Source organism: Thunnus maccoyii, chromosome 3, assembly GCF_910596095.1.
Source record: "Thunnus maccoyii chromosome 3, fThuMac1.1, whole genome shotgun sequence".
Taxonomy (NCBI): domain Eukaryota; kingdom Metazoa; phylum Chordata; class Actinopteri; order Scombriformes; family Scombridae; genus Thunnus; species Thunnus maccoyii.
In genome coordinates, this window is record NC_056535.1 from 2,268,255 (window position 1) to 2,279,502 (window position 11,248).

Here is an 11,248-nt window from a genome sequence, read left to right on the forward strand (position 1 = left end):
CTCAACAATACATATACATATGTGACAACACAAAACTGAACAAGGTACATACAAAGCAGCACAAAACAAAACCAACAAACATAACGTACATAAAAGTATAATTTTATCTTATTTCGGTCAAACTAAATCGAAATTCAGTAGTAGACAACTTTTATTTACTATTTTGTGGAAAGAAAATGGTTTACGCTATTTTTTAAAAAGTATCGAAATAGTTATACTTGAGAAATAGTGAGCAGGGGTTTCATGTTAGGAGTCCTGAAGCCCATTGCGCGTTCAATGTTGTATTACAACATACTGTGTACCTTCAGTATATTAAGCTGTACCAATAACATGCTAAACTACTTCCGGTTGTTACAGCGCCGCGTGCCCGCTGAAACGCAGCACGTTGAACCCGCCGCGTGTCTGTCGTCTTTGATGAAGGAGAAAAGCCGGATTCCCTCATGTCCCTCAATGAATTTACAAACGTAACTATATCACCAGACATACTTATATTAGTGCAGCTTGAAGGGCTAACTCCGGCTATTAGCCGGAAACAGAACCGTCCTCATTTGCTTGCCGTACCGACTGTCGCCATTTTCAAAACGGCCAAGCTTTATTGCGCACACCAGCGTTGTTCAGCAAAGAAGTTTAAATAAAGAGACGGATCGTTTGAATTATTCAAGGTAAATACATCCAGTGACTGGAGGCGGCAGTCAGGGGTTTATTGAGAGTATAACTGCTCCTATGTCCCGATGACTTTCACTGATCTAACATTAGTTCCCTTCTCTAGAATACATTAGCATCCGAAGCTAAAGCTAGTGACGGACAGCCTGCTACAGCTGGCTAGCTTGTGTATGTATATTATATAAATATAATATCAAACAGTAACTAAACCTGACAGCTGCTAATAAACTGCGGGCAGCTTGGCTTGTATTGTTGCGAAAGCACAGTGGCTTACAAATAGTACCTGACAGGCCACTCTTTCATACAAAAGTCCATTCAAACAAAATAAATGCCGGTGATGTTATTGGTACAGATCATAGACTGTATATGCTTTAGATACAGTCAGTGATACAGATACACAACTCAAAGGACATCAGCTATTTGAATGTTTGCGATCCTTTCAATATTCAGCATACATTCAACGCACAAAGCATGTTTATTACACAAGTTCCAACATAATGCTTGACTTGTTTCCTTTTCTTTCCTTGTTCCAATAATCCTCTATAGAATATCCTGAATTTTCAAAGAAACGCAATTTGCGCTTCTCTGTATGACGTGTTTGCGATTTTACCACTTGAGCCACATTATTGATCAGTATTCAGGTTACTTACAGCACTGTCAATGTTTGTTCATTGCTGAGAATGAATAAAAACTGTCAGTTTCTATGTTGAGTTTGACATGATGTTCTCTTCATACAAAAGAGAGCAGAGCATTCTGCCCCTCCAGACCATCTAGCAAAATGATGGAGCTACCCAACTACAGCAGCCAGCTGATGCAGCAGCTGTGGGCCCTGAGGAAGGAGGGCCACTTCTGTGACTGCACCATCCTGGTGGGAGACAGTCCTCATCGTGCACATAAACTGGTGCTGGCTGCATCCAGCATGCTCTTCAGGTAGGGTGTGTATGGGATTGGGCAAGAAGCTTTAAACACTTAAGGGCAGGTCTTCAGTTGTCATGTCTTTATAGACAAGTTGGAAGACTATTTTTCCTTTCAAAACTTAGAATAATGCTTTTTACATGCTGATACTAAGGCTGTCCATTGCATTCCAATACAGCTTTTATAGACAGAAAATAGGCAACAAACCCTTTGTTTGGGAAAAATAATTAGCTGCTTGCTGTTCCACTAATAATCAGAATCAAACAGGATAAAAATACCTGCTGTTAACAACTCAGTCAAAATAAACAGGCTCATTCAAAAAAATATTTCACTCTGTTTGAAAGGACTGATTTAAACCTTTCTAAATCAGTTTAATGAGATGAGAACTTCCCATGTGAAGACATTTCCAGTTACTTTCTGTTTTCAGAATATCTATCTTAAGTCCAAGATTGCACCACTCTTTCCTCGGTTGTCATTTATAGCTATTTTTCATCAGTTTTCAGATTAGTGTCTCTCTCTCAGGAAAATCATTTTATTTTTGAGGTGACAAAATTACAATATAAAGACAATGTAAACACACTAAACAGACAACATCGACTAATGTCATGGCTGGTAGTAGACCATAACATCAGTTATAACTTTCTGAATGTGTTTGCAGCTGTCAGGAGACGTTCTACATCTATAAACTACATCAGATCTGTAGCAAACACTGTCACCACTGCAGCTACAGCAGCTAGCAAGCTCATCAAAACACAAGCAAAGACTTAAATCAACTTGAGTTATTTTGTAATCGTTCAATCCATCCATCAATTTTCTGCCACTTATATCAATAAATTCATGTGTTTAATAAATAATTGTAGGCCATATTGTCCACACTGCCTGACTGTGAAAAGGTTATTAAATTGTTTTCTATGTGGTATTAAAAATGTCTTTAAAAGTGTGAAGTTCAGTTTGGTGAACACTGGCTGGTAAATCACATCATGTAAGTTTTTTTCATGCAGTTCATCTTATGTCATTTGCCTGATTTTCTGCACTTGCCAACTGCAGTATGTGGCAAAATAAGCAGGCATGTAGTATCTTTGTGCCATTAGAAGACCAGATCAGAGTCACCAGTCACCTCTAGTAATCTCTAGTCTGTTGGTTATCTAACAAATTTATTCAATGGTAAAGACAAATGGGTTAAAAAAAAAAAGGGAGTTTTGACTTGTAGCAGTAGTTTGTTGAATGGGAATAGAAAATAAGGAAGGAAATAAAAATGTCTTTATCTCTGTCAGGTCTCTCCTGGATGGCTCCGACACCATCTCCATCGACACAGCTGTGGTGTCTTCGCAGGAGTTTGGCTGTCTGCTGGACATGGTCTACACCGGCAAGCTGCCTCTGGGCAAACACAACGTCAGCCGCATCGTCGCCGCCGCAGACAGCCTGCAAATGTTCGACGTGGCAGTTGGCTTTAAAAACATCCTCACCAGCCTTGTGAACCAGCAACCCCCAGCTCCAGTCTCCTCTACACAGACCCCGACCCTCACCCTGGTCAACAAACTCCAGAGTACTAAACCTGAAGGTTCAGCCTCACCCGACAAGGACGAGTCGATTTCAGACGAGACTCAGTCGAAGGCTGAGCTGAAGAGGGAAGAATGTCAGGGTGACAGTGAAGACGCAGAGGGACCAGCATGTAAAAAAGCCTGTCTGGAACACTCTGAGTCCTCAGGTCAGTGGCAGGTGGTTGCCATGTCAACACTTTCTGACTGCAGTAAAATGTGGATGGACAGACATGGTAGACTGGTAACTGGGTGTAATCTGCGTGTTAGTCTCTTAGGCCAATGCACAGCCAAAAAGCTTCTCTGTCTTTCTCCACAGGTCCTGAAGAAGCCAAATCCTCAGAGACTGTAGAGGAGGAAAATGACAGTACAGCAGCTGAGGTGTCCAATGGTCCTGCCTGTGGTCTTCTGGAACATTCCTCTCAGCTGATAGAGCTCCTCACCAACATGCCATCAGTCCTGGAGCTGTTGAGCCATGCAGCACACAGCAGCCTGGATGAACAGGAGAGACAGGTAGAACAGGTCGCTCCAGTCCTGGAAAATCCTGAAATCGTTGGCATCACTTGTGAGGCAATTTATCAGGTTTCATACAGCTGCCTCTGGAGACACAAAAATACTTAGAACTACTTTTTTCACATATACACTAGTACTCCCCAACACCTGCTAACACAGCAAACATCGGGGGAGTTCTCTTTTTAAATGTTATATCTTCAACATGTTTTCCTTTTACAAGTATTAACTTTCCTTTCCAAACGGCATTAATTACACAAATTGAATCATCAGAAAACAGGGAGGCTTCTTACTAAATTATGATGAAATGAAACTGGTGGGATTAGGAATAAAGACCTGTCTTTAATATAAGCCTGTTCCAAATTGAGGCCTGCTTCTCTCAGCAGTCAAGGTGAACAATTTGATACGTTTCTGCTCCCGCCAGGTTGTGTGTGAGTGCTGTGAGGAGGCAGATTCCAGCTCAGCGATGGAGAAGCTGATGAGCAGAGTGAAGGAGGAGAAGATCAGTGAGGGAGCGCTCCTCAAGCTGCTCCGCGCTGTCCAACAGAAAGCTCCTTCCTCCTTCCCCACACCACTGCTCTCTCTGCTGGAGGAGGTGGAGAAGAACACACAGGAGCCAGACACAAGCCAAACTGCAGGTAAAACAGGGCAGTCAGTCAATTGTTGTTAAACCCATTTGTAGTCAATAGACTGCTGTCACATATTTATCTGTTGTTGTTGTTGAGAGAGGGACGATGGTTCAGATCAGTGTTGGAACCTTCTCCATTTTTCACAGCTGACTCAGAACAGCAGAACGGTAACAGCAATGAAGAAAAGCAGAAAGAAGAGGGAGAGGAAGAAAACAGCAAGGAGGAGACCGAAGAGGACGAGAAAGACGTAAACGCTACCACCGACTCCTCCTCCCCCCCCCCCCCCTCCCCCTCCTCCCCCTCCTCCCCCCCCCAGCCCTACTCCTGTCGCTGGTGCAAGAAGGGTTTCGCGTACAAGTGTCGAATGGTGGCCCACGTGAAGCGCTGCTCCATGTCCCAGGAGTGCGAGCAGCAGTGTCCTCAGTGCCCCGAGAAGCTGGCCAACCAGCGGGCTCTGCAGCGCCACCGGGCCGAGGCTCACCGCAACACGGCGCGAGTCAAGAAGAAGGTGGCCTGCGACCTCTGTGGAAGGACCTTCGCCCACCCTTCAGGTGAACATGAGCTAGTACTCTCCACATCTGTATGCAACACACATCAGGCTTCCCACTCTCATCTGTTACACCTGGAATTGCAGGTGACATGCTGGTGTCGTGTTGAGAGTCTCACATGACTCATTATTTATATAATGTGATCTTTTACATTCTCTCTGCTCTCGCCTACTGTAAAAGTGTGATACACAGATAGAATTTCCTCTCCTCTTGTGCCATGTTGTCATGTTTTTTCTCCCTCCCCTCGTATATTTCAGGTATGATTTACCACAAGCGCACCGAGCACTTTGAAGAGAAGCCGTTTGCTTGCGAGGAATGCGGCGCAAAGTTTGGAGCCAACTCATCTCTAAAGAATCACATGCGGCTACACACGGGAGAGAAACCCTACCACTGCAAACACTGTGACATGAGCTTTAGCGTGGCTGCTGCACTGGCATACCACACCAAGAAGAAACACTCTGAGGGTAAGACACACACACTCTCACACACACGCAGAGTAACAAAGAAAATGTTTATGTTGTATTGTGAGCTAGCTTGAAATGTTCATCTGAATGTTCATCCCCTCACTTAAATAGCAGAAATCTCTTCTCACTGGTGGTGCCAGTCCTTGCAGATTGAGGGTTTTGTGTGTGTGTGTGTGTGTATTTTCAGGGAAGATGTATGTGTGTCAGTATTGCAAGGCTGTCTTCGCCCAGTCCATTGAGCTGACACGCCACGTGCGAACACACACCGGCGATCGGCCGTATGTCTGTCGGGAATGTGGAAAAGGCTACAGCCAGGCCAGCGGGCTGACCGTCCACCTGCACACCTTCCACAGTAAGAACACACCACCACACCCTCTCACAACCTTCTGCTGCTCTCTTTTTCAACATCATTTTTTGGCTTTTCTTTAACTTTGATAGTTTTCTTAGTTTTTTTGTAGTGCAGGTAATGATGTAGGTAAAGCATGTGTAGGGCTAAGGGACTGTATGATTAGGGGGGGATCAGAGAAGGGGAGGGTTATGTACTTTTTCTTTTTGCTGACCTTTTTGCTAAAGCAGAGGAGGGTCTTTGATTTTTTTTCTCATCTGATTTTTTATTTTATTTCCTTCTGTCTTTGTCAGATTTAAATATATAATAATAATAATGAATAAATCTAGTTATCTCAGGGCACTTTTCACATAGAGCAGGTCTAGACTGTACTCTACCAACAGTTCCCCCAGCAGCTAGCACTTGGTGACAGAAGCAAGGAAAAACTCCCCTTTAACAGGAAGAAACCTCAAGCAGAACCGGACTCTAGGTGAGCGGCCATCTGCCTTGATGGCTTCTGTGTGCTACACGTCATAAAGGACAGCAGTCCAGTCTCTGGTTCAGATCATTATTTTCTCTTTAAAATCAACCAGTACTGAGTAGAAGAGATATGTCAGCTTAGTGAAACACAACAGATGTTGATCTTTAGAGTAATTAGTGATTTATTAGTTGTTGGTTCAGCATCACACATCGCCAACTTCTTCTACTAATGAGTGAACTAAAATGAGCCACTGTGACTGTTTACAGTTTGGAATGTTAAATGATCAGTTTATTAATGCAGCATCTTTATTTCTCAGGTGATTTAAACACACACTAAATTGTTCATTTTTCAACAGTTAACCAACCTGTTACTGGCCCTGTTTAGATTTTATACATCACTTTGTGCCTGAAACCAAATGGGCTATGAGTTTCTGTTACTTTCAGAGAGCGTGTTGCACACAGCTTCCTTTCTCTTCTGCACCTCAGTGTGCACTGAACTTTCATTTACTGACAGTATTGATATGTGCTTTGATATTAACCGTGTACTTTTTTGGAACATCATGTAAGTGGTTTGAATGTAACAGATACTCAGACATGTGATCGAATAAATATTGGAAGATGTTGAATATAATGTTGAAAAACTGTTTCAGGCTCAAGCCCATCAGAAGCTACAGAGCTGCTGCCTGTGTCAGATCCAGTCACTGAGGCTGTAACAAGAGTAATAAGAGTTAGTTATGTTTGTCATTAATATTTTGTTTTGACATAATGGGGGAGGGTGTTGCAGTTTTAAGTCTAGGGAAAGATCCCACAAAAATATAAATAGTGCTGGGAAGGGTCTTATAAGATTCAGCCCCCCTCCCCACTCCAATCATTTTCATACCCTCACTAAAATAATAACAGAAGACCTGAATGATCAGATATAATATTATATGTTTTCTCCCATTTCATGTCAGACTTGTCAGAGCCTCATGACTGTCAGAAGTGCTGTCTCAGCTTCTCTTCTTTGGAGGAGCATCGGCAGCACATAGAGGAGTTCCACCCGAAGGAGTTCCACAAATGTCCCACCTGCAACAAGGTGTTTACCAGCGCCGCCCTGCTGGACAAACACAAGGCCACACACACTGGAACCAAGCCCTTCAGCTGTGACCTGTGCAACAAGTCTTACCAGGTAGGATGTGAATGTTCCACTGACTTCACAGGTTTGAGGTCAGTCTGAGGTAATTACTTCTCCACTCACAGCTCATTGTCACATGTGTTCCTGTGGGGACATGAGATGAAAAAGTGTAGAGTACTTTATATTTCATGTAAAAGTCTCTCCCTCTCCCTCTGTTGCCACAGCAACTGTCAGGCTTGTGGTACCACAACAGGACCAACCACCCCGATGTGTTTGCTAACCACACCCGGCAGCTCAAGACCCTGGTTCAGTGTGATGTCTGCTTCAAGTTCTTCCCCAGCGCTGCCAGCGTGGCCAAACACCAGGCAGCTGAGCACCAAGGTGAGGACAGCACAGGCTCACATTGTGAGGTAGATAGTGGTCTGTGGGGCAAAACTGGACCTCCACCATCAATCATCTGACCCCAAAGGAAATCTAGCTTTGAGCTACATCTCAACTTTTAGGCATTTTAGAAATCCAGTGTAGATATAAAAATGTAATGACCAAAAAAAAAACTGTGAATCAGGTCAGATTAACACCTCCGCTGAAATGAGGTTCAATGAACTTTACCAGAAGAAGAACAGGTGATAAATAAAACCACTTAAATTTAATTGAATACCATATCTCTTGAATTCAAAAACACATGTAATTCTTCTGTATAATGTGACCAAGAGAGATTTTTATCTCACAAACACAAATATAAACCAGAATATATTGTTTTATAACAGCAGTGGCTCTTTGCAGATGTGCTAAGCTTCTTTAAAACACCCAGTTTCATAGTCGTCAAGTGTTTTTTGCACAGTTTCAAGAGAGAACATGATGTAGAGAGGCTGGTTTTCACTGTAGATCACAGTGTCAGGTCCTTCCACATCTGTCAGACGTTTAAGTCTAGTTATATTGCAGGAGCTGTATGTACAGTTCAGACATCAAACAAACGAGTTTAAAAAAATGCTGATATTTCATTTGTAAATGAATTACAGAATGCATGTCTGTGCCTGTACTGCACAGGTAAACCTTCATTGGCCTCCCATTCAATAGTGCTGAAAAAAAGGTCAATCAGCTGAAAATTGCCAATTTTGTTATGATGGACAATAACCAGGTCACCTTTAGGACAAACACAGTCTAAAAGTCTGTGTAAAAAACACACAAGTGTTTGGTTTTACTGTTAGGATCAATTAAATGCATCTCAGTAGTCCTTTTAGTCTTAACTCAAAAATCTGATTTTTGAATGAGATTTCATCCCAAAAGTGTTCTTATCATTTGAAGTGTTCAAAGAGGAAGGCTGTGTTTGACTATTTGGCCCAAGCTGCACAGCAGAAGGTCAAGATTTCCTTCATTGTCGTGACTTAAGGCGGTACAAATGAATAAATAACAGCAGCGTGTGTTGTGCTGTCCTTGCTGACCCTGTTCGTCTGTCCTCCAGGCTCGGCGGCTTCGACAGTGCGTTGTCTGTACTGCCCGGCTGTGTTGGGCGGGGAGGAGGAGCTGCAGGAGCACATCAGCAGCCAGCATGTCAGCCAGAGCAGCGAGGCATTCAGCTGCCCCCTCTGCTCCCTGGTCTGTACTTCCCAACTGGAGCTGCAGGAGCACCTGCTCTCCTGCCACATGGAGGCACAAGAGGAGCAGGAGGCCGGGGAGGAGCAGGAGGCCTCCACCTCCCACACAGTGAGTCAACTCAGATGGGGAAACATAGTGCACTCAAGCTTCCTACAAGCTTCTTCACTTCAGCCTCCAGCTGTTACATACTCTAAAAACATTGTTCACCTCAGCTGTCAGATGGGAAAAAGTATTCAATTCAAAATCATTCCTGAAGGGGAAACATGAGTGCACACTGGCAGCTTTCTACATTACACATTGCACCAAAGTCTAGTTACCCTTGACTTTCTAGATGATTGACACATAGACACCACAACAGCACATTATGTCAAACTGCAAGTGCATCTATCAATCTATCAATCTATTATTATTATTATTGTTCTTATATATTTTTACTTGAGCATGTACACCAGGCCAATATTCACTTTAGCATTTTAATACTAATACTATTATACTACATATATTCATCATTTTTATATATTTCTTTTTCTTGTTCTTATTATTTCTCCTTTAGTGATCATTATTTCTATTGCACACTAGAATTTTAGCAAAGCCTCAAGTAAATTTAACAAGTAAATTGACAAATTAGCCTTTGAATCTTAATTGATTAATTCAAAAAAAGATTATTCCATAATAAAAAAACAACTTTAAGCGGTATTCTAATAATGCCTCAGATAGTAGAACAGACAACAAGTGAATACTGAATCTATATAACCAGTTAACACAGTTTTGTCTGTGTTTTACATTGCAGTGTATGACATGAACTACAGTACATGTCGATTAATTCTCCATTTTCACCTGGTGTTATGATGTAATCAGTATCTAAATATCATCTCATCAGAATATACACTGACAAAAATGTAGCTGATCTTCAGATGCAAACAGAGAATTATTCCAGGTGTAAAAGCATCTTTCAAGCATCTGACCAAACCTCATTAATGATGTCACGATAGCCGTTTTGCCTTTGACAGTAGATGGGAACCCTGCTCTGACATCACTTCCTGGGGGTGTGGCCAAAGCGCAAAAAGTTTCACCCAGCAGAGAGCAGTGTAGCAGATCAAACCTGTATATTTCAAACCTGTCTTCTCTGTCCAATCAGGTGATCTCAACAGATCCGACAGGTGACGAGGGGGCGGAGTCAGCTATCTCTGAGGAGCAGTCACAGCTGGCAGCCGCCCAGCAGGTGTTTGTGGCTCTGGCAGGTGGAAGGGAGGGCAGTTCATCAGCGGAAGTGGTGGAAGTCAACATGTATGACCTCCTGAACAGCTCTGTCACCTTCATCTGCGAGGACAAACAATCAGGTCCTGACTCTTAACTATGAACTTTGACCCTTGGAGGATCACTCTGAACACTGAGCAGTTTTATGGTTTTATTATCTTTTCTGGTCATTAACGCAACTACAACTCAGGCTAAACTGACATCATTCACAAGCCAAGTCCATGTTTAGTCCACCAGAAAAGATTTAGTGTTGCAGTTGTAAATACATGTGGTGAATGTGAATTTCACTGTAAATTATATACAGAAACCCAGGTTGGTTTATATGGGATGTCCCCAAAGAGCACTGAAAGTCTAACACCAAACACAAAAGCAGAAAAATAAATATGAGCTCCCCCAGGCTGCCTTGTCTATTTCTGCTTCAGTTACTACACTTCCCAGAATGCCTTTCAACAACTTCTGGAGATGTAATGTGGATTTATAGTTTTTTAAAGGTGAGGATCTGGCGATAAGAAGAACATGAAAGTTCTTGACCTTGGAAACAGCAATTCAACCACAATGGTACTCTACTCACTGATGAAGAATGTGAGATGTGGTCATGTTTTGCTTTTGTTTTTTCATAATTTAAGCGTGGTCATTAAAGGAGAAGGCTTGCATTATTTTATACTTGAAACAATTCCACAAAAATACCAACAATTTGTTAATCCGCCTCTAAAACTCTGTCTCCCCTACCCTGTCTGTGGCTCTTAGCCCACACTGAAGACACAAATGATGAAACACATAAATATTTCATCTCATTTTTGAAAAAAGTTCAGTAATTTCCTAAAACAGGTGGGCATTTTAGTTTTCAGCAAACATTTTTGTTGGGGACTGTTTTCAGCTGAGGATTAATACACAGTTGGTGCACTACTTTGTGGCAGCAGGGCGGTGTTTGAGGGATTGAGTCAAAATAAACTAGTGTGTGTGTTCAAAAGTGTGACTCATTGATGTGTTTTTAATAGTTTTAATAGTGGTCAAACTGGAGGTCTACAGCACAGGGAGAAGATATATAAGGCTTTGATAGGCTTTGGGCTAAATGCTCATGTAAGCATACAAACATAGTCACAATGACAATGCTAACATGCTGATGTTAAGCAGGGATTATGTTTACCTGAACAAATTCATTTAGTGTGTTAGCATGCTAAGCATTTGCTAATTAGCTACAAACCCACC

At 42.3% G+C, this 11,248-nt stretch overlaps 1 protein-coding gene across 2 annotated transcripts; it reads left to right on the forward strand.

The window, feature by feature from the left end:
- The first annotated feature begins 285 nt into the window (after positions 1-285).
- zbtb40 (zinc finger and BTB domain containing 40) lies at positions 286-10,436 on the forward strand. Of its 2 annotated transcripts, none has more exons than XM_042406173.1 (12): positions 286-464; positions 1,404-1,593; positions 2,853-3,286; positions 3,436-3,629; positions 4,051-4,264; positions 4,402-4,806; positions 5,061-5,267; positions 5,455-5,619; positions 7,026-7,240; positions 7,411-7,567; positions 8,649-8,890; positions 9,921-10,436. In XM_042406173.1, the coding sequence occupies exons 2-12, from the start codon at positions 1,442-1,444 to the stop codon at positions 10,134-10,136; spliced, it is 2,601 nt and encodes an 866-aa protein (XP_042262107.1). In that variant the 5' UTR covers positions 286-464; positions 1,404-1,441; the 3' UTR covers positions 10,137-10,436. The 2 variants fall into 2 exon arrangements, with proteins under 2 accessions (XP_042262107.1, XP_042262106.1); XM_042406172.1 differs by having other exon boundaries at positions 287-662.
- The last annotated feature ends 812 nt before the right edge of the window (positions 10,437-11,248 follow it).

Excerpts from the sequence above, each read along its gene's own strand:
- zbtb40 (XM_042406173.1), top strand. The coding sequence starts at position 1,442 with ATGATGGAGCTACCCAACTACAGCAGCCAGCTGATGCAGCAGCTGTGG. Across the intron at positions 1,594-2,852 it reads GCATCCAGCATGCTCTTCAG|GTCTCTCCTGGATGGCTCCG; the intron begins GTAGGGTGTGTA and ends TATCTCTGTCAG. Across the intron at positions 5,268-5,454 it reads CAAGAAGAAACACTCTGAGG|GGAAGATGTATGTGTGTCAG; the intron begins GTAAGACACACA and ends GTGTATTTTCAG.